The following is a 24,230-nucleotide window of genomic DNA, read 5'->3' on the forward strand; positions in this document are numbered from 1 at the left end:
GGTAAACACTGAACACAATGCTCCCTAATTTAGAGGACTAAAGGCCCCGCTTTGGTGTCTCTGTCCTCGGAGGAATGTTGCTGGACTGAACCTCCCATAATCCCCAATCACTAGGCATGATGGCTGGTGCGAGTTGTGGTTTCACCTGCCTTAGTGTAACAGCCCAAACAACTGGCATGAGCTCTATTCAAACACACACAATCCCCTGACTGCCAGCTTTCATTTCAGCAGCCCCCATGTCCACCTGCCTCGTTCATCTCAAGCTGAAGCAAGGCAGTGGCAAGTTATGGGGAAATGTGGCTAGTCTTGGGAAACACCGGCATTGGAAAAACTCTGAAATTGGCTCCCAAAAGGAACTAAAAACAGTCACCTTGTAGTTCTTTGTGCCCAGCACTCCTGCTCCCTCTTCTATTAAATTCCCTCATGTAAAAAACCCACCTTTCCTAGAAAGCCCCTGACTGAACACTCCTGGCCTCCATCCCAAATCCAAAATGAGGCCAAGTATATGCAATGGCATATTACTCAGACCCACTGCTCTTGCCTCTCCCTTCACTAGGTTAAGTCTATGAGAGAGGGACCCATTTTTTGCTTGTGTTACTCTATGTAGAGCCATGTATGTACACCTATTGTGCTATTTAGTAATATTTATATCAACAACCTGGGAGCTCGAAAAGTTATTCCATTCTGGTATGAAGCATGCTTCCATACACTGGACTCAAATCAGGTAATATTCTGCATCAACAATCTAATAATCCAGCATTCCCCCCCCCCCAGTATGTAAAAATATTTATCTGTTAGCTTTCCAAGCAAGAATATGGCAACATACAGAGTTTGGAGAATCTTGCCTTTTGTGTGTGCGCATTTGGCAGAAGGAAAGGCATGGTTAAGTGAGAAACAGTAAATGCTACACTTCCTTTCGACTACAATGAACCTAATCCTATTCTGCCATAACCATGTGTATATTTCCAAACCTCTCCTCCAAATAATGAGGCCTAGAAACTTGATTTGCCTTTCACAAGTCCAAAGTCTGTGCCAACTACCAGACTCAACGTAGAATTGAAGGTTACTTAGTGTCGTGTCCTGTGTTAGAGCTCTGTATCCCTCTGAGGACACTCAGTATTTATTCTCAAATCCTTATTCTTGTGCACATGTGCAACAGCATCTGCAAAAGATGCAGGCAGAGTCTTATCAATAATTGCTTCTCAAGCGACAAAAAAAATCATTAGCCCATTTCACCTGATAGAAATAGGTTGCGCCTAGTTCTGACTTCACTTAATGGGAGATGCCTAGATACCTAATCATTCGTACCAGAAAAATCAATAGCTGTATATATCACAGATGGCCTCCAGGTTGAAATGGGTTTTAAAATTATATAGAACAAGCTTCTGACATTTTCTGAGCCCTTACTAGATGCTGCCTGCCCCTTCAGGTTTTTCTACCACAGCCACGAGTCCCAGTAACTTGCTTACCATTCAAACCCAGTTGCAGAGATTCTATAAATTTCAAGTTCTCTTCTTGCGATGAATAATTTCTGAAAAATAAAAATAAAAAAATTCCTTCCAGTAGCACCTTAAAGACTAACTAAGTTAGTTCCAGGTATGAGCTTTCGTGTGCATGCACACTTCTTCAGATACACGCTTCAGAAGTGTGCATGCACACGAAAGCTCATACCTAGAACTAACTTAGTTGGTCTTTAAGGTGCTACTGGAATGAATTTTTTTATTTTGTTTTGACTATGGCAGACCAACACGGCTACCTATCTGTAATTTCTTAAAGTTACCCAAATATTGTGGTTGGAGCCCCCAGAAAATTTCCACAGTTGAAAAAAGGAACTTCCAGTGTTTTTATTGGGGAAATTGTTTCATGTTGCATGGACTGCATCATGTGGTTCTGGTGAAGGTCCTGGTTAACAGCTGGTTATACCAGAGAACCACTTTATCAAGCAGAATGAAGGTTGCAGCGTGCGATGCTATGGAGATGGGTCATCCATGCCCCTTTTGCCTCCAAGGTCAGAAGGGGTGTGGGGAAAACCTCCAGATTACTGACCACTTTGCAAAATGCAGAATATGTAAGCACTGACACCACCAGGTACATAAGCACTGGATTGTTATCTAACGTCTCTCCTAAATATAATTTGATAGAGGGAGAGAGAAAGGGCCCATGCCCCAAAGCTGGAAATTTTATTCCAACACCTCTCCAGATTGAGATATTGGTCATTATGCTTTCGTGCATATCTTCTCAGTCATGCGGGCTTGGAAAATACAGGACGGCTTAATGCACAGCTGAATTTTTCAAGGCTGAACAGTGCACACACAACACTGAAGTTGTTGTGCTCTTGTGGTACAGTACACACAGCCCTGAAAACGCACCACCTCCTTCTACCTTATGGTGATTTCACCAGGACACATTACAAACTAGTGACAGTTGGGAATGAAAGGGAGTTGTTATTGTTATTTTAAGTTTAAACATTTAAGAATGAATGTTTTATAAACAGGGGAAATCTTTTTGCCATTTTCACTGCTGCTTGCTGCATTTTTTAAGAAACATGCTCAGCTAGCTTTGCTGGGAAAATAATTATTATGCTGAAATGATTATCTGTTGTCTTCCACAGGTTCAGCAAGGATGGCACAGATCTGTGCTCCAGATATACTCAGAACACATATAGACTGTGTTCACATGGCACATAAAGCCGGGATTTCTGCCTTACGGTTTACTGGGAATGAGCTGCATGAAGTGTGCTGGTGCATGCTGCTTGATCATTCTAACTCCCTGAGTAACACAAACTGGAAAGCTGCAATGGAGCTTGGTTCTGATGTCCAGAACCAGAACCAGGAGACACATGAAAGAGGGCAGAGGAGAAGTTAGCTTCACACAGGTGCAGTCTGATTGCTTGGGGGAAACTCTGGAGGAGGGGACTTAGGCAGCTGCAAGGAGGTGGGGACCTTCGGTCTCAGCAACTGCTTCACAGGGGCAAGACCTACCAGAGATGAGTGTTTGTTAGCACTCCTGTGCAGGTCCTGATTTGGCTAATACAGAGTTAATAACAACCAGCTCAGTGTATTTTACTGCTGGCTCACTCCTGCCACCGCCGCACTTCACTTATTTTCTCTGGTGGAGTTCCTGTGTACTTAAAGACCTTGTGATAATTAGAAAATCAACGGCTACTGATGAGAAAGACTTCGCCTGCTACATTTCTACCTGTTAAAAGGCACGGGAGTGTCACTTCTAGGCGATTTCTCTCACGGCAGTGTTTTTGAAAGCATTATATCTGCTCCCCTCGAAAAGGACAGTGTGGATACAGAACAGCAAGGAAGGCTGTTAATGCCACTGAACAACTGCAGCACTAATCTGCATCAGCTGCTCTTTGTTGAAAGTGCCTGCTTTTATTCACTCCCTCTTGGACTAAGCTTATTTTTTCTCCATTAATTTCCTCTTATTCCTCTCCTCATTGTCTGCACTCAAGTCTTTGCTAAGTCTGCCTTCCGCCTTAATGGCCTCCATCACTGCCTCTGGTTTTTGCACTACCTTTCTGTGATAAAACAGCTCCTGCCTGTCAATTACTTCTGATCCATTTTGCCTCTGCATCTTCTGCAACAGTCTCATTGCCTCCTGCTTCAATTATATTTTCTTAGGAACACAAACTATCTAACCAAGCTGGGATCATTGGTAAAGCAAGAGACTCTTAATTTCAGGCTCACAGGTTTGAGCCCCACATTGGGCAAAAGAGTCCTGTGTTGCAGGAGGTTGGACAAGAGGACCCTCAGGATCCCAACTCTACAGTTCTATGATTCTGAGTACTGTCAACAGTAGGGATGGAGGAACTTGTTGGCCCTCCTGATGTTGCTGGATTGCAACTCCCGGCATCCCTGAGCACCAGCTATGTTGGCTGGGGCTGATCAGAATTTGGAGTCTTAACATTGCTTGGTGGGTCAGAGACTCCCCACCCCTGGGTCAACAGTCACTGATTGACAGCAGCTCTCCAGGGTTTCAGACAGGAGTGTTTCCCAGCCCTCCCTGGAGATGCCAAGGACTGAAACCAGAGCCTTTGGTATGCAAAAACCACATCTCTTCCCCAATAATGCTTCCAACTCTTGCTGGTTTACTTGCGTCTCATCTCAGGCTTTTTAGGCCAGTTTTCTATTCAGGTGCTCAACTTCTTTCCTCTGTTTGCAACTGGAACTATGAGGCTGCTACACCTTTACTATTACCTTTCATGACTGCCTTTTTGTATCCAATTTATAACCTTGCTTATCACTTTCTAAGTAATTCATTCTTCAACTCCTCCATGTTGTTCATCTTTACTTTTGCCTTCATGTTTTGGGGATATTTCATTTCAACCACCAATTTCCATGTTCTGAGCCGCTCCCTAGGCCTAGAACTTGCTACCCCACTTTATTCTTTGCCACACAGGGCATCTTTAGATGGGGGGTGAGGAGCTAATAACATAGTATTCTATCAGACTCAATGATTCCGGTAATTTCCTTAGAGAAGCTGCAGCAGCCAGCGAGGAAAACTGCCACCACCACCATCTGCGTCAGCCGCTGTTTTCCCAACTAGGATCAGCCCTGACACCCTTCCCTTTTCACAGCAGGTTATTTATGAACCAAATATACCTTTCCCAAAAGTGTGGGAGGAGAGCCCTAGAGCTGTTTATGATCCCCTCTGTTTCTGACATTCAGGCACTGAGTGTCGTCATTTACGCAGCCAAAATGGCACCACCCACGCGGAAGAGGAAAGTTGTCAGCAAGAAGGTTTTTGTTTTTGTTTTTTGGCGGGGGGGGGACACACCCCAAGATTTGCAGAAGGGGGGCAGGAAACCAACAAACAACCCAGTCAAGAATGGGCATGCCCAGTGACCATGGAATGCGGACTGACAGTTGTGGGGAACAGAGAACTATAGGAAGGGGGAAATGGAACAGAGTGGCTGAAATCCTGATCAGCAGAACTCCATCCTGCAACAATTTGCTGCAGGCCCCACTACTATTAATTCAGTTTATTAGTTGCCCAATTCTCCTCCTCACTCTCCTTAATTTTTCGTTTAAATGTATATTCGTGGCCACAGAACTAGGAGAGCTTTATTTTGAAAAGAAGGGAGTAACGTTAACAAGAAACAATAGCAGAAGGTAGAAATTATTGTGGGGGTTTTTGCCCTATTTTACTACCTCAAGTCATACAAACATCAGGTGTAGATTTGTGAGCCCTTTTTGGGTGGGTGGCGGGATAACAGAGATGGATAAATGATGAAGTTGCTGAAGACAGCCCTGTACATCCGGAGTATAAGGGTAAGAAATGGTTGTTATGACTAGAGACAAAGATGGAGAGACTCCTGTCCAAAACCCTGGAGAGCCACTGCCAGTCCATGTTGACAATACTGAGCAAGATGAACCAATGGTCTGACTCAGCAGAGGGCAGCTTCCTGTGGGGTCTTGTATACTAGAAGGACCCAGTGGTGGAGTGCAGTTATTCTCTACACACTGAGCACAAAACACCCCCCAATTCCTAACTGTGTCTGGTCACTCAGTGCAAGGATGAAGCACAGATTTTGCCTTCACCACCACCTTTCTCTCAGTGCAGGGGTATTTCCTCCCACCCAATATTTTGCCATCACAGAACTCTACTGTTCTCCATAGCAGTAAAGGGCAACTACTTACTTCTCACTTCTTGAGCAAAGGGTCTGCTGTGGTGGAGGTATAAACCTACTCCCTGGTGACCCCAGCTATTGAGAACCCAACCTTCTCTCCTATCTGCACCATCCCACCCCTTCATCCTGTGACTCACTGCTTGGTCAGGAAGTGTGACAGAACTGTCCAGCACATATAAGTTCAGCTTTCCCTAATGTAGTGTGCCCTCCAGATGTTCTGTGCTGCAGCTGTCTTCAGCCTGAAGCAAGCAGAAGCAGGTGTCTATAGTCTTCTCCAACCTGCTACTGATCTTGAGACATTCTGGACTACAATTCCCATCAGCCACAGCTAGAAACAACAGGAGCTGTAGATCAAAACATATAAAGAACACCAGGCCAAGGGAAGGCTGATACAGGCCCTAGCATTACAACTGTTAGTTTTCACAAAACAGCAACACACCATGTTATAAACACATACATATCAGTGTGACTAACTAGCAGAGACACTATGACTGATATATTGGTTGGTGTGAGGCTATAAAGGACTACAGATATTGAGCAACCATTTCCAGAGCAAGTTGAATGCATGCAACTCAACCACAACCCCCCCCCCCCAATACTTCAAGGAAATCAGTAATTACCTCGGCAACTTTTGGAGGAACTCCATCCCCAAGCACTTCCCGAACGAAGCACTGCTGGCTCATGTAATATGAGAGTCCGCAGGTCCTCTTGAAGGCATCTTTCAGCCGCTTCAGTTCTACATCTGTAACTGCATTGGGAGGGCAGAGAGGGAAAGAGTTAGGTACATACTCCGTAATCAAGAAATTTACTCAGAGAAAAGTCGGCCGATTTTTTTAAATGAAATTGTTTGCTAAGATTATTGGAAGAATATCATTCTTGCAGAAACAATGCACACCCATCACCAGCACACAGAATTCCCTGGTCACTCCTGCAGCCCCCATGTCCCAGAAAGCCCCATGCACTTGTTATGTATGCCGGTGTGGTTGCTCGAGGGCGAACGGGCAAGACCCCCACTGGTCTTTTCATAGGCTTTATTATCAGTGCAAAAACATTCACAGTGCAGGACGTCTCAATTCCATGTCTTACTCAGTCACTAGCAGAATCTGGGAGTGGGCGGTCCTTAAACTTTCCCCAGCAGAGTAGTCTCTTGACCCCCATCCTATGCTTCCCCTCTCTGCACGTAAAATGACTGCACAGAGAGGGCGTGGGCAAAGGGGGACCTGCTTCCCCTCCCCCCTGCTTTGCTCCTGCTCAATGCTGTGGCTCTCCCTTGCATCCTCCAAGCCCTGCACCCCTTCCCCACTAGAGGAATGGCTTCCCTCCTCCATGAAGGAAGTGCTGCTTCTCACGATCTTTGGAGGCTCCCTGTAACCCAACTGCCCTTCCACCTCTCGCCTCTGAGCTGATGGCAGTTCCCTGACAGCACTGAAGTCATATTTCCTCCAAACAATGATATGTGGCTCTGGTGGCAGTCGATCCACTGGCAGCTGCCATTTTGTTTTTCCCATAACACTCATCTGGGGCATTGTATGTAAAACTAAAAAGCACAGACCCCAAAATATAGAAGCACCAGTGGGTGGAGCACTACTCCCTCTTTGTTGCATGTGCCATTTTACTTTCTGTTTAAACCTCCAGACCAAGCAACACTGTGGGATGCTTCAAGGATAACACTCACAGGAGTTTTGCTGCTCCTTACAATTTAAGAGCAGAAAAAGCCCACTCCTCTACCAAGCTGCAAGCTGCACTGCTGCAACAGGAAAGACTCCTGTCACTGCCTGGCATTTCAATAAGCTTTCAAAATTGATTCCGCTCTTGTTAAGAAGGGCTTTCTTAGAAGGGAATAGAGCGGCATTGAAAACACAAACACAAAAATGCCCTAAATATTCCTCTGGTTTGCAGTTGCAATCTGTGACCATGTGACGGCTGCCTGATGACTTCCTCCTGGACCCAAAGTTCCTGTTCCAAGATGCCAACAATTACCACACATCCCCATTTGGAGAAGAAACTGCAATTCTATGGTTGCTAGCTCCAAAATGAGTTATGTGACACCCCCTCCCCTGAACTCACTGGGCACAATGCCGGGTTAAATGAAGCACAGCAAATGTTCACAAGTACACAAAACAGTTGATATGTCTGCTGCTGAAGCATGTCATGTTGTCATGTTATAGGAGCACTAGAAGCTGCCCCATTCCATCTCAGGCCACTGGGCCATCAAGCTCAGGATTGACTAATTGACAGTGGTTCTCTGTGACTTCAGATGGGGTTTCTCCCTGGCAATACCTGAGCATGTTGCAAATGGAAGCTGGGAACTGTGGTCCCCCCCCCCCAAATCTGGGGCTAATGGCTGTGGACCACTAAGGATATATAGACAGGCTCGCTCATCCCTGCATTAGGGCCTAAGATCTAGTATCTAGCATCAGAAATATTTAGGAGAATTCTGTGCACACCGCATCCATTTCAACCCCACCCCACCCCAAGTAAATTAGATCAGTTGTAGGTCCCTCCAGCTTGCAGTACATTTGCCAGGCTGACCTTCAACGTTGCCCAGCTCTGAGCTGCGTGGTTCTGCACAAGAATGCTTCCCCCATTCCCAGAGTGAGGCTCTTACAACAAATTAAAAATTGAAGCTTCATAAATATTGTTAGTGGGGGTAGATTTGGAGTTATTTATCAGGCTCTTCAAATGCTGTGTCAAGAGGAATAGATTCTCTCTTTCCCCTGCCCGTCCCCTGGGGGTGAGGAAATGGCAGCGCCAGGCTGCCAGGTTCATGTGTTCTGTATTCAGCTCTCACAAGACTGTCTGCAACTACAATAGAAAGATTTCAAGTCCCGGGGACAAATTCTAATCTGTACACCCAGCTCCCTCATCTGTTGCCAGCCAGAAGATCAAGCCTCCTGACTGAACTTGGTCTGTTTCCAGGAGGCCGGTTGCAATGCTAGCATCTGAATGTCTGCTCCAATATATATATTTATATATAGAGAGAGAAAGAGTGTGCTATACACAAAAGCAGCAAGAAAAGGTGGGGTGGGGGGTTGTTTTGCAGTCAGGGTGGAATAGCTCCATGAACCTTGGAGTCTAGTGCCAGCAGTTCTGAATTTGAAATGTTTTCTCTTCCTGAGTTTAATGGAAAAGGGAGTAGCTAAACTTTGGTGCTGGCACAAAGGACATTCCTCACCCCCCAATCACCCCATTCAAATGTGAAGCTCGGAATCTTTCAATAATGCGAGGCTGCAACAGCAGGTAGGGGGAGAAGCTCAGCAACACACTACATTCCTTACATGTAGAAGGTTCAATCTCCAGCATCTCCATGATCAAGTCACAGTTTGTGAGAAAGACCCTTCACAGGCAAATGCCCTGGAAAGCTGCTATCAGTTCAGAGTAGGGGTAAATGCACCATGAATCGATATAACGCAGCTTCCTATGTTGCAAAGAGCTTGTTTTTTGATTCTACAATATGAAGGAAATGTTCTATTGGAAAGGCAACAATACGCAAACATAAGGAGGTATAGAGTGGCTACTAGATTATCTCCCAAGAGCAATCAAAATGCAGACACACAGAATACAGAATTGCAAATTCACCTGACAGACACGTGCGCACACACGTGTGTGTGTGTGTGTGTGTGTGTGCGCGCGCGCATGCATGCATACACACACAAACAATATATATATATATATATATATATATACGAAAGCATATATATATATATATATATTACTAGCCCTTATGGTAAATGCACAGTCAGTGGCTGTTCAAAACAGATGCCCTGTAGCTGGGAATGTGTCTCTTTTTCCTCCCTATAATTAGTGAAGCAGAATTAATTATTCAAATCGGTTTTAAAGGTATTGTGCAGGTTTGGGGATTTGGCTTACCCTACTGCAGTACATGGAGCGCTTGAGATTTTGAAAGGCTTGAGCGTGCCATTTTAGTTTTAAGTGTGGACGCAGCCCTGTCATTCATCCACCAGTTGCTTCTCCTGCAGGGAAATGGATCCCATTGCAAGAAGTGATACAAACGACTCTTGACAATAAAATCACTTCTTTTCCACGGTGCAAGCCTCTTCCCTATTCATCAAGCCAAATGGGCACTCCTACTCAATATTTACCTGCCTTAATAATTAATAGGGCGCATGCTGCTGCAGCCATTCCAACTTGGCCTTGCATCCTAGCTAGCTGCAATTTAAAAAAAAACACACCACACAGACTTTTCATTCTAAATGCTTTACATATTAGCCACGCAGAAGAAAAGTAGTGGGGTGGAGAGAATCATGCTAAAGAACAGCAGTGGGTTCTGGGGGGAGAGCTCTGTATCCTCCAGTACATACATCATTACGTCCTCATGTACCAACTTGCAGTGCCATCAAGATTTAATTCAAACCGTACAGCACTTTTTTTTTGGGGGGGGGAGAACTTGCAGCTGAAGACTTGGCTCATTATATGGAATCAACAAGCAATTCCTCACCTCCTCTGCAGTTCCTGGGCATGTGAACCCTTCCTCCAGCTGAGCCTATTCTTCTGGGCCTTGCACATTCATCCCCTTGCACATTCCTTCCCTAGGCCTCTGCTTCTACTTCGCTCTGCTTTCTATCAGCCTAGCCTTTAGGCCGTTGCAGTGGAACAGCACGTGCAATGCGATATTAAATCTGACCTTAAGAAGCCTCCCGCAGCCTGGGCCTAACGAAACCTTGAAGACTGACTTACTGAATGTGTGGCCTATCTTTGTGTTAGGGAAGTGAGATAGTTTGTGATTCAACGGAAAGGGCACATTCCGAAGGTTTTACAGCCTATATTTCCACATTTTTCCTTTGCTGCGTGTTGTGCCATTTTAAATCTCTGCAGGGCTTTTCCTCACCAAAGGGCACTTGCCCCAACCTTGGGTCTTGGCTTCCAGGATTTCCAACACTATTCAGTGATACACCCAGGATCAGTACTTTTATACACCACTGAAGCACTAGGTCCTGGTCCACAAAACTCATGAACCAGGGTTGACTGTGCTGTCTGGAATTTGGGCATGAATAGTTCATATTGCAAGCCTGCGGCTGCTCTCTAACTTCTTAAAAACTCGATGACCTTTCTCTGTAGGTTACTTTCAAGCCTGTGGTCTTTCCAAAAAGTTGCTTCCCTGTTGCAGCAGAAGTACAAGATGCCTGCAATCTGCAAGGCACTGTGCTGAGCTGAGAAGCAATCTGGGCAGCTGCTTGTCATAAGGACCCCAGCAGGAGATGCTGTCAAGACAGAACTGTGAGATGCTCACACCACTACCATTGTGAAACAAGCAAAAGCATTCAAACCCCTCAGCTTCTCTTGACTGCTGCCTTAGTGGCTACACTCAGGTGTTAGTTGAGCCATGTCTGAACAATGTCTCAGAACTATCTGTTCCATTGCGAGAGCTCTCCCTTTCCTTCCAGGAACAAGAGGTAGGGTCTTTAAAGCCAGAACATCTTTGAAGCTTTAGCACAGAGGTCAGCAACCTGCAGCCCATGAGGGTTCCTTAACTGGCCCATGAGCCACCCCCAAACTGAGCCGCCTGCTCGGTGAGTCCCCACACGCTCTCTTCCACGGCTCTGGAAATCGCTTCTGCGCATGCCCAAACACCAAAAATCGCGTCTGTGCATGTCCGCAGGCGTGATTTTCGGCATCTAGGCATGCGCAAAAGCGATTTCTGGTGACACGGACATGCACAGATGCAATTTCTGGTATAGCGCTGCGCTGGTCCGGCCCATGGAGGATCTCCGTGGGAGTGATCCAGCCCATGCCCATTAAGCCTTGCTGACCCCTGCTCTAGCACAGCACGAACTGGGTGATGCTACCTCTTAAATAGTTACCTAGATGGCTAATAGGATGGAGATTTATCATCTGCCAAATGAAAGCTGGGTAAGGTTTTGGAACAACCCCCTTGTCCCAATGCCCTGTTGTAATTAAGCCCAAGTATGTATAATTAAAATAACATTCACATCTTCTCCTCCTTTCTTACACCATTTCTATAACCTTCCCCTTCGTCTGCTCCCTTGTGTCTATTCTTAGACAGAAAGCCCCCTGAGACAGGAATCTGTCCATGTGTAAACAGATGCACTATAGAAATAAAATGTAATTTAGAACAGATCTCTCTCAACTGGGAGCACCGCCCATCTAAGCACTATGAGGAATCTGACAGCAACAAAAGAAAGCTGTACTAGGAGTACCCAAGGGATTACACCATCCAGGAGGACACAGATGTTATTCAAACATCATGCCAAACTCTGGCTTGACATCCCAGGCATATAACAGCAAATTATAGCGCAGAGCTCCTTTAAACTGCTTCTATCTGATGGCATCCCAGAACCCACCTTCATCAATTTTTGTTCACCTTTGGCTTTACATTGCCTTATGCAGAACCTGGATAACTTCTTTGAGACATTCAGACTCTTGGGATATCTGTGATTTGGGTTTTTCAGAATGGGAAAATTTTTATGATGCCCTAGAGAATGATTTAATTTAGCATGTTTGTTTTACTTTTGTTTAGTAAACAAAGCTTTTAAAAAACCCTTTGAAACTGGAACATAAAAAGTTGCCTGAAACTGAGTCAGACCATTAGTCCATCTAACCTAGTACTGTCTATGCTTACTGGGAGTGGCCCTCCATGCTTTCAGCCAGGGGAAATTCCCAGTCCTGCTTTGGAGATGTTGGTGATTGGAACCTGGGACTTTCTGCAGCCAACACAAGACGCTTTATCACTAAGCTATCTTGCCCAATGTTGTATTTGCAACTGGCATTCATCTATTGTTACTAATGAACTTATACAATGGAAAAAATTCCAATGGGGGGGAAGTATTAGAAACTTCCAGTGGAAAGGTTTCCGCCACACTTAACTGTGGGATGTAAATGTTACATGTTTATTTTTATTAGCTAGTCTGAGACACCTGGTGCTTTGGCATTGCCAAAGCTAAGAAGGTGAGGCCCTGATCCACATCCGATGGCAGACCACTTGGGGCGTTTAAAAAAGGCTGCTCTGAGTTTCCAAATTATTGAATAGGATTGAAGTAAAACAAATATTTTGAAAGCTAGCTCTGGTATACTGAGTAAAATGCTGAACTTATCAGGGAAGGGCTCACTTGGGTCAGTGGCAGAGCATCTGCTTTTATATATGCAGAAGCTTCCAGGCTCAATCCTTGACATCTCCAGGTAGGGAGGGAGAGACCACTGCATGAAACTCTGGAGAGTTGCTGCCACTCAATGCAGACAGTACAATGATCTGACTCAGTACATACAATGTAGCTCCCTGTGTTCCTATGTTGTTCCTCTCTCAAATGAGATGGGTGGCAGGGATAGGTCAGTTATTTCATTTAAGGCAGTGGGGCCTTGTATGTAATAATAATAAAAAAGAGTCAAGGATAGGAGCCCAAAAGGTATGGCTCAACAGATTTTCTTGCCTCGTTCTCGTTTCAACTTAAATTATTCCACTTCTGACACCTTTTAAAGTGAAATGCAATCTGGGATGTGCTGCTTTTGACAAAGCAAACAATGCCAGGTCCTAACAGCCTTATGGTTGGCGCTAAGGTGGTTTGCAGCCATGGGCATTCATCTCACTTTTCCTTAAAAAAAATCACTGGCAAATAAAAGCACACAGCACAGCAGCTGCTTACTGCAAAACATTTATGCTGTGCACATTGCTGCAACAAAGGGGTTTGTTGAAGCAATTATTCACCCCGCTGAAGAAAGGGCTGCAAGCTCAGCCGCAAAGCACAATCTGAACCTGTAATGGTCTCAGAAGACTCTAGTGGAACGATTCTGCTTGGGTGGCTTTGCTCTAGATTCCTGTTTGCCCACAACTGGCCCAGGGAGCTTCGCCATCCAAAACTCAAGGTGAGGACCACTGCATACAGAAAATGCCAATTTCAAATCCTGACATCTCTCCAACACCCTGGAAAATGGTTGCCAGTGGAGTAGCCAGTCCTGATCTATGATCCAACTTGATGGCTTTGTACGACGCTTGATAGACATTTACTTCTAATGCACAAAAAAGTAGGACTTGGATGTCATGCCTCAAAATTCCAGAAAGGGTAGCTATGTTGGTGTAGTATACCCATTAGAGTATCAGGGCACCTTAAAGACTAATAAAATTATAGTGGCATAAAAATAAACCTGGGGAGGGGCCAGGACGTTTTGCATGCGGAAGCTCCTAGGTTCAATCCCTGCCATTCCCGGTTTTAAAAAGGGATCAGGCAACAGGTGATGAAGAAAACCATTTTCTGCCTGAGACAATGGAAAGCTGCTGCCAGGCAGGGTAGGTGGAGAAACAGATGGTAAAATAGTTTGGCCTGGTATAATAAGGCAGCTTCCTATGCTTCTGTGTGTGCTGTTTAAACAACAACAACAACGCTTTAGTATATTGAAGCAAAATATATTGATTTTGTAGATACAGTGGAGTCCCTTCCTCCCCCATTAGTCTTTCAGATACCATACACTGCCCTGAGTTAATCAGCTGGAATGGGAGGAAATTCCAAAAAAAGAATATTCTTGCTGTTACAGAGGAAATTACTGAGCAATTTCTGTAGCCTCCCCATTTCAGAAGCCACCCTCTGATTTATATTCATAGGCTGAAGATATATAAAGCCGCTTGATTTGCATCCAACCCCCTTCTGGCATAAATTTCTTCACAGACAGTATTTTAATAGATTCGCTGCTTTGTTTACATACTCAAAAATGGTATTGATTTAGTTCGGCACTGCAAAACACACGTTTTCATAGGATGATTTAAAGCCCATTTTATGATCTCCCATTCTCTCTATAATCTCCAACCAGCAAAAACGCAGAAGAGAAAGCAAACTGGCTGGCAGGGATTCAGCCAGTATATGACCATGTGAAAGTAGCCCACTCTCGGCAGCTGATGGCTTTGTGCATGGGACCAAGCACCCACAGGGCCTGAGGGACGGGGGAAGGCTGTGCAATCTATTTCCAACGTTCAGGCTGCGTATGCCAAAAACATCACCACCTACACACAAGAAGGAGGTATCGGCAGGCTTGGAGAAGCCTAAGGTTTGCAAACATAACAAAAATATTCTGTGGCTCAGTAGCCACAGAATGGTGATTTCACTATTGGAGGGGTACGGAAGGAGACTAAAAACTAGGTGGGAATGAATGGGGGGGGTATAATTTACCTTGGAGACTACTGTAAGCAGTTGAAAAAAATAGCAGGACTGCAATAACACTTGTAATGCATCGAGAGCTATGGACATAATGGAGTTATAAAAAAACTTGGATTATTGAAAAAAAATGCAATAGAAAAGGTTTAACAGAACCCATCGAGGGGAAGGGGTAAGTCCAGAAATTTGGAGGAATCTTCTAATTGTGGGTGTGTTGTGGTATAATTTTAAATTTGTAAAACCAAATAAATAATATATTGGGGGGGGGGGACTAGGTGGAAATGGGCTTACTCCAGAGTGCAATGTTTTGCTGCAGGTCCACTTCAACTTCTGTGTATATGTGTGTGTGCATTGCTGGAAAATTTGCAGCAATTTAACAGGTGGCTTAAAGTGAAGACAAGGACTGAACCACTCCCTTGGCACTCTAGGGAACAGTGGAGCTTGAGCACTCTCGGAGCTTTATTAAGCTTAAGAGAAATTCTGCAACCTCAGTTAAAAATCTAACTGAGAATCACTGTAGTTCTAACAAGTTCTCGTAAGACCAATGAGATTTCAAAAAGCTGGAAAATAAGGAACCAAATACATGATTAGAAACATAAACACACACACACATGCATTTTATATAAACATTAGTTGTTGCCACTGCCATTGAGATTCTCGACTGTCACAGCCTGACCTCTCAACTAAAATATCTGAGGTTTGCCTGTTGCAGAAGCACGACACAAAGCAAATGCAAAGTGGTTGGATTCAAACAGTGCCCTTTTCTGGTCTTATCTTTTGATTGCACATGGCCAAGAATACATATACTTTACTTTTACAAAAGAAATCCAAGCAAGCAATGAAATCTGTGGTGAAGATTCCTCAAGTGGTGATGGTGGGGGTCCCATAGGCCTTTACTCAAGGGGTATTTTTCTCCGGGCTCAAATGATGGGTCATGCTCTAGAAGCCTGCGAAGGTCAGGTTTAGCTTTGGTCAATTAGGTCTACTTGAGTAGGACTTGACTGGAAACAACACTCAGTGCTGAATTTATTATTATTATTATTATTATTATTATTATTATTATTATTATTATTAATTTCTACCCCGCCCATCTGGCTGGGTTTCCCCAGCCACTCTGGGCAGCTTCCAACAGAAGGTTACAAATACATTAAATATACAGTACAGGTGTTATATATAAAACATCCTGCTGATTATCTGCTAGAAGCTTCGCCTGGCTATTCACAAGGTTACAAAGATGAGAAAGGGAAGGTGAGCCTCAGGGGAAAACACGCAGAGGATGGAGCATCCTGGGGAAGCCCACAGAATACTGTCCTTGTTCCAGGGAGCCTGGACTGGCCAAACTACAAGGGGAAAGGTGGCACCAAATAGTCTGGCAAAAAAAACGAGCCTGTATTATTTCAGCACTGTTTGCCAAAGATAAACAAGGGCAAGCAGGAACTGGAAGATTCATCTGCTATAAAAACAAATGTGTGTATATTAAGTGAAAGAAGGCTGATGGTGATGGTGGGATCTACCAGATAGCTTTAGGAGTTGTTGCTCTGCTCTGGGGATTCAATTACCGTATTTTTTGCTCTATAAGACTCACTTTTTCCCTCCTAAAAAGTAAGGGGAAATGTGTGTGCGTCTCATGGAGTGAATGCAGGCTGCGCAGCTATCCCAGAAGCCAGAACAGCAAGAGGGATTCTGGCTTCTGAGATTCAGAATATTTTTTTTCTTGTTTTCCTCCTCCAAAAACTAGGTGCGTCTTGTGGTCTGGTGCGTCTTACAGAGTGAAAAATACGGTACTTCATGCCACAGCTGTATGTTATTCCACACATAACTGTATGTGCACAACAAGTTGCAGAGATAACCAATTTTCAGTCTTCCATGCTCTGATACTACTCCAATTATTTAGGAATAAAGGGCACTGTTTCTGACATTAAGTAAGCATTATTATTTTTTAGATGAACGATAACCACAGGGACCAAATAGCAAATTTTCCTGACCACATTCCCCACTGCAAGAAAGCCCCAGGTTTTGGGTTTTTTAAAAATAAAAAATAAAAAAATGTGTGGTCCCCTTCCAGCACATAACATTCATAACAGGCTGGGACCATTCTGTAATTCCAAGCATGTTCTGTGATCCTCGAATGAAAGGCAGTACAGTGAACCCTTGGATTATTTTACCTTCAGGTAATGCAACTTTCGGATTGCAAACGCAGCAAACCCGGAAGTGTATTCTTCCGGGATTCACCGAGCGCACATGCACAGAAGTCCTCTATCAGGTTGCAATCGTGCACAGAAACAGCACCTCTACTTGCATATTTTTTGGGGTATGTACAGACCCCTGGAATGAATTACATTTGTATCCAGAGGGTCCACTGCATATAAATTTAATTGAAATGAAGACTAAGCCGTCAGAGGGGTGAATGAATAAGATTTCTAGTCCTGCACATTGAACCTACTACACAGCTACAACAGCAGCAACTGACTGAAATACACAAAGTAAATAGTGAAACACAAGTAATGCTTTACTAACACAACAGATAATCTACAACAAGTGGGGGAGAGGCCACAGGGCAGTGGGAGATCACTTGGCTTTGCATGCAAAAGGTCTTGGGTTCAATCCCCTGCAACTCTTGCTAAAAGGGTTAAGTAGCAGGTTAGAGGAAAAGACCCTTAGTTGGCCAAAACCGTGGAGATCTGCTGCCAGTCACAAGCAGACAATACTGAGCTAAATGATCAGGAGTCTGCCTCAGGGTAAGAACATCAGAAGAGCCCTTCTGGATCAGGCTAAAGGTCCACCTAGTCCAGCATTCTGTTCTCACAGTGGCCAAAGAGATGCCTAAGGGAAGCCTGCAAGCAGCACCTGACAACAACAGCCCTCCCCATCTCTGATTCCTAGCAAATGACATTCAGAAGCCTACAACGGTGGAAGCAGAATATAGCCATTGTGGCTAGCAGCCATCTATAACTCTTATGCTCCATGAAGGTAAGGTAGCTTCCTTTAATCCCTGAATAGAGATCATAGAGGCAATAGAATCCGGTATTCCTTTGTGTAGAATTTGGGTTATTCTAGTAAAGTCTAGGTGTAAGGAAATGAACCAACCAGGGTCTCCCATGCCTATCTGGATGCAGGATCTCCAGGTTTACATATTAACCGGGGGGGGGGGGTGAGGATGGCTGAGAGCACCAGGTGACCAAGCTCAAGGCCAGCTGCCAATTTGTCTGCAGAGAGTCACAAAAGTTAAAGGAGAAGGCAAATCTAGAGACCATTCCTTCAGGAGGAACAAAGCCTGGTCCACACCCCCTGCGTTCCTGTCACTGGGTGAAATGGGTGTCTAGAAACAGATCAGTGAGTTGGCAGCCAGCTGATTGTCACCAAGGAAGTGGCAACCAAAATATATATTTTTTTAATGCTAGCTTGAGTAAATTACACACATGCCCTCACACACTTACGGGTCCTAATGCAAGCTCCCTTGCTTTACTCAATCAACAGTTTGAACTGGCTGAATGGGGAGAGAGAAAAGGAACTTTTCTCCTCCACTGAACTCGACTGACGAGTGCCAACAGAAATGGAGCCAAAAAAGATAATTAAGGAACAAGAGGGAAGCATCAGCATGATCAAGAAGACAAGTACAAAAAACATTTTTAGGAAATAAACCTAAAAAGGCAGAAATGTGGATCAAGCATGTTCAGTAGCTATGGGGTGTTTTGTCAGTTCACACACAAACACACACTTCTCACTGGCTTTGGAATAGCAGGTCCTTTTAAACCAGAGGAATTAACGTGCCTTTTATTCCAAATTCCTCAACAAATTAGCAACTGAATCCTGTTATTCAAAGAGTAACAGCTCTGCAGGTTCAGTACCAACCTTGCGGGTCATAAATTAATCTCCGGTGACTGAATTATCTTCTCTGTAATCAACGGCTCAGGGTCCCCCCCCCCAAGGAAATTCTGTCCTACTTATACAAGATAATTGCTACTTTATACAGGACACTATTGAATGGCTGGTGTCTCAGCTTGGGAACTTGTCAAAACCCAAACTGATTTACTGCACATTTCCTTCTCCACCCCCAGAAATCATCAAGGTATAAAATATAAAATAAGCCCGGGGAATGGAGGATAGAGAGAAGATATTACCAAAGCAGGGGGAAACACTTGAAAAAAATAAAATAAAATAAGACTGTTGGGATATATAGACAGATCTTGACTTCAAACTTTGGCAGAGATATATTTATATCGTGCTGTACATTTTCAAGAATGCTCATCGTTCGCATAAGATAATACAGCCTGATTAAGCACCAAAGGTCACATTGGAAATGCAGGAAATGCTAGTGGTGACTGTGGATATATCAGCTGCTTGGAATTTGAATGAATTGCATATCTCTTTAAAGACTATAAGTGCCAAGTAACAGCAGGCGGGAGGGATGCATTAGGATTGCTTGGCAACATAATCTTTTAATTCCTTTGGTCTGTAAAAAAAGGCAAACTCAACCAAGCAACAATCAAGCTTAACAATTATGCACATGTATAACAGGGTATTCTTATCTCTGAACATGCCAAATTCTGAACTTCCCCTGCTCCCCTCACCTTCCCAAGACCCAATTTCTTCATTTTATATCATTTGTTTCCCAGCTTTTCTCTGAAGAGCTCAAGGTGTCACACATGACTCTTACCTGCCTCACAACAACCTTGTGAGGTGGGTCAGGCTAAAAGACAATGACTGGCCCAATGTCACCCAGTAAGCTTCATGGCTGTGTGGGGACTTGAACTCTGGTCTCCCAGGTTGTAGTCCAACACTCTTAAGAATTATGATTCCAGGTTAGAACAAACCATGGCTTGCAAAGCGGCTTCAAGTCATGATTCTGCTTACAGGTGATTGCAAACCATAGTTTGCCAAATCTAGACACTGTACCAGACCTGTGTTCCTTGGGCAGGAAGGGTGTGACATACATTAAACAAACAAAGGCATGTGCAACAGAGAGAGCTCATATGAAAACTGAAAGTTGGGTTTTTTCCCACTTTTGTGAAAAAAGTGAGCATTCCATTTTGATGCTCAAAACATGTTCTGGGGCTCAGTATGTGCTCAGACACCCAGTTTCTGAATTTTAGATGTATGTGTGGCCTCCCCCAAGTGATTACTTTGAGTCTGGCTCTACTTGACAGGCTTTGGGATTCTTAAAGAAAAGGATGGGGGGGGACACATTATTTTAAAAGTATTATCTGAAGGGAGAAAGTTCAACAAGTGATGCCATATCCAATACCAAGAAAATGCAGCCATTTCATTCCACATACAGAGAAGACTGCTTTAGTTCCCTGCTATACAGCCAGGAACATGGCAGCAGGTCATATGTCCTGCTTGGTATGCTTCAGGAATGACATATTTGCTAATTCCTTTATAAGATGACCACACACATCCCAAGATGGGTTTCAACTTTATTATCTGCTGGATTTCATCCTTCTCCTAATGCTGTGACATGGCAGTTTGAAGCATTAAATTTATGTACGCATTGCACATGTGTTTGGAGATTTTTTTAAAAAAAAATATTTAATGAGAAAATAGAACAGGAATATGGATAAAAGCATGCAAGGCTGAGGCAGAGAAGAAACAGAAGAGATTCACGGGTTTTGTTTCATGAAATAAACATTCTCAGCAGCAGCACTAGAGAATTCTCAGGTGATCTCAGGACAGAAGAGACCTCTCTCTACAGCCTCCTTCGCAGAATCCAGCTCTGGTCAATGGAGGAAACAGTTTTTTCTGTCACCTTTCCAACCAACACCCATGTTTCATACAGTCACCCGCACTGCCCAAGAGTACTTCAAGATGTGGCAATGCTGAAAGAGAATTCCTTTTACATAACTTGAGACTGTTTTGCCCTGGTGCAAAGAACAAATGCATTAATAACTACTGCGATGCTTGCGGGGGGGAGGTTTCTGGGTTCACAGACGGGGTGAGGAAAACCCTGGAGAACTTGAATCCCAAGCCAGGAAAAGCAATTCCGTGAATGAACATTAATTCTACCTGCTGAACAGCAACAAGCCTCTATTACAACAGAGTTAATCTGAAAGGATAAATCCACAAGAATGAACAATTGCTTTGCCATATTTTAAGCTTTGCTTCTGTGGCGGAATTTCCCATTCAGGAGATTTCTCTGAATGTCCACAAATATATTCAAGTACTGCAAGGTGGGGGGGGGGGGGAGAGAGAGAGAGAGAGAGAGAGAGAGAGAGAGAGCTCCCGCAACCACCCAGCAGCAGTTAACAACACACACTCATGTTTTGTTCACAAGATTGCTGAGGAGTTAAATGCAGTGCACTGTCATTTGCATTGTTTACGGGTGCTCCACCCTAATTTGGAATGCATAAGAATTTGTGAAGGGAGGGGAAGTTCAGGCATGTCCTTGGAAAACTTGTTGTGAAGCCTTTTCAAGCAAACAAGGGGTGCAGTGACAAGAGAAAATTGGATTTCCTCCCCAAATCAGTTATTTTAACCACATGCAGCTTTCAGTCCAGTCCTCCAATCTCCCTGCACTATAAGCTCTAGGTAAGAGGAAGAAAAACTGGACTGCATCCTCCTATCTTGAGTGGGAATAATAGGAAGCAAGAGGAAGGCCACACACCAGTAGGCTACGTTCCAGCCAGGCAAAAGCCAGAGGTTTCTATGCACTCTCCACCTGCCGTACAGGCAAGCAATAGGTGTGATCGGTGTTCAAGAAAACATTCCAACCAGGCAAAAGTACTCCAGGCAGTGGCATAGGAAGGGGGTGCGGTAGATGCAGGCCGCCCCGGGGGTGTCATCACTGAGGGGGACGACAAAATGGCAAAAATATGTGTTTTTAAAAGAAAAAAACCAAAAACTCCTGCACCCACTGCACCGCCCTTCCTACGCCACTGGTAGCCAGGTGAGGCGGGGGGCAATGGGCGCCACACTGCGGGGGCTGCAGCGTGCCTGAGCCACGCGTCTCTCTGGAGGGGGAGGCGGCGGACGGACTGCCTGCAAGGTCCATGCTGCTTGGGCTTGTGTCTGCCCACTGCCTCAGCCACCCTACAGCTGAGGGGGAGGCTGCGGAGAGGCTCCACGCAGCGGGCCCTGCATTGGCTCGCCCTGCCCCATGGGCACCTTGCCCTGCCCCCATGGACGGCGTGCGCCACACTGGGCACCCGAACGGCTAGCTACTACAGGCTCAAGGACATGGAACAGGGGTAGTGAGGGGAGGTGGCCTAGGAAGAGACCTGAGAGTCATATGCAGAGCCCGATTGCTACAGGGCTGTCTTGAGAGGCAAAAGAGCAAGTGTGCTGCACCCCTCTTTTCTTGGGACCAATCATGTGCTAGCAAACACACTCTGCTCACTTCCCCAATACTTACACCAGATCCACACCCCTTTGGCATGAGAACCATGAGAGCAGCAGGGGGGTTAAATCAGATTCGGTGCTGGACTCTGCATGCCCTACAAGCCCAAGGGCCGATCAGAGTCCCTCTGGGCTTGAGGTAAACCAGGAGAAGGAGCACACATCTTTGCCTTCTCAGAGCTTTGGGGAAATACCTCAACCCCCTACAGCCCCCCCCCCATTGCTGCAGTCTCTGCTTTCATCCCTCTCTAGCTGTGTTGCCAGGACAAGTCTCCCAACACACGTGAAATGGCTGACTTTTGCAAACAGAAGGTGCTACAAAAATATCCCATAAAGTTAACATCTTGTGTGTTCTAAGCACTTCGCACCTCAGCAATCCTTGCAATTACCCTGTCAAGCTGATCACTTTAATTACCCCTCATATTTGCAAAACAACAAATAATGGAGATTTCAGACCTGGGAGCTGATCTGATACGCTCCCCTGTAGATTAGGACACACAAACACCCTGATACATAGTTGTAGAAATGTACTCAGTAGTTACATTACAATTGTGGAGCTCTTCCCCTACAAAGCCCAAGCTAGACTTCTTCCTAAAGGAGTTTGATAAAAGGATTAGACAAATCCCTGGAGGATAAGCTATCAGTGGCTACCAGGCAGGATGGCTGTTCAACCTCCACTGTGAGGTGCAGCATGCTTCGGAATACCAGTTGCTGAAAACAGCAGGTGGGGAGAGTGTTGCTGCACTCTGATCCTGCTTGAGGGCTTTGCAGAATAGGCATCTTTGCCCTGATCCAGCAGGGCTACTCTTATGCTTTTAGCTGCAAATTTTCTTCTTCAGGCAGGCATTCAGTGTCCAGAATTTGGTAGGAATTGTGTGCGGGAAGGGACGGAATTATTTCTGCATTATGCTTTTATTGTGTACACCTTGTTTTGTTAAGTAAAGCTATTTGGAAGAGGATAGACACTGAACTGGGCATTTTAGGTCTCACAATTTTTTTTTGGGGGGGGGGAGGTACAGAAAATGGAGTTGGTTAAAAATGCAACACTACAAGGCATCTTATCTGGGGCTGGGATTGGATATTGGTAGTGCTGTGCACACTACACTGGCCTTGTCAGACTCCAGGGCACAATTCAAGATGGCAGTGCCTGCTTTAAAAGCCCTGCACCGTTCGGGACTGGGGCACCTGTAGGATCTTCCTAGCTCCACTTCTGCCTGCCTGTCTGTTAAAATCATCTCTGCAGACCCTTTCCAGGAAAGTTTGCTTGACACTTACTTCTAAATGAGTTTTGCTTGGGGCCAGAAATACACCTTCCCAGGTTTTGTGATGGTTTTACTCACAACCAAATTGGTTTTACGCTGCATTTATATGCTATCATCATCAACATCACTGATATTATATTATATAGTTATTTATATCCTGCCGTTTTCCCTGATGGGTTTTCAAGGAGGTTTACAGATAAAAACAAAAACTGCTAAACACATAGAAAAATCAGTCATTAAAATACAATTAAACATTTATAGAATTTAAGCTACATACACTTATAACAATAATTGCAATACCAATTACAAATGCAGCAACCCATTTTTACTGGATGCATGGGTTTCTTTTATTATTATTCTGTACTGCCACCATGAAAATGAAACCCAAGTAGATAAGACAGGCAGAGTCTATAGTATACCAACAATCAGGCTGCTCAAAGCCTTGGCATCTTAACTGATCTGCACAGGAACGTCCTGTAACATACTAGAAACATTTCAACCTAAAACAGTTGTAAAAACAACCAACCAACGGCCTTGCATTTCTACACCATATGAACAGTCTGTCACCTTTGTCTCATCCAAAGATCCTCAAGGCAATGATGCAGGAAGGCTTTATAAACTTTAGTTCTCTCACCTTTTAGGTGACAGATGACCACAATGGTTGGTGTGGGAGGGAATACTAGTAAACATTTTAGGGACCTCTACAAATATATTCTCTAAACTGTATTATGAATTTGTGAAGGCAAAGGGGAAAAACTGGAGAGCAGCTGCCCTCCTCTCTGTGTGACCCCAGCAGCCCAAAGGCTCCGAAGAAAAAAATCTGCAGTGAGGACCCAAAACATTCCCCTTTCAGCTCACTTCCCCCTCAAACCCCCT

The 24,230-nt window shown here is 44.5% G+C and overlaps 1 protein-coding gene across 5 annotated transcripts in view; it reads right to left on the reverse strand.

The window, feature by feature from the left end:
• USP32 (ubiquitin specific peptidase 32) overlaps nt 1–24,230 on the reverse strand; it is a 122,346-nt gene that overhangs the window by 79,702 nt on the left and 18,414 nt on the right. For all 5 annotated transcript variants that reach the window (XM_081844044.1, XM_081844042.1, XM_081844041.1 and 2 more), the window contains exon 2: nt 6,262–6,389. In XM_081844044.1, the coding sequence (XP_081700170.1) occupies nt 6,262–6,389 (128 nt within the window). The remainder of the gene's footprint in view (nt 1–6,261; nt 6,390–24,230) is intronic.

Source organism: Podarcis erhardii (genome assembly GCF_964252035.2).
Source record: "Podarcis erhardii genome assembly, chromosome: 16".
NCBI lineage: Eukaryota > Metazoa > Chordata > Lepidosauria > Squamata > Lacertidae > Podarcis > Podarcis erhardii.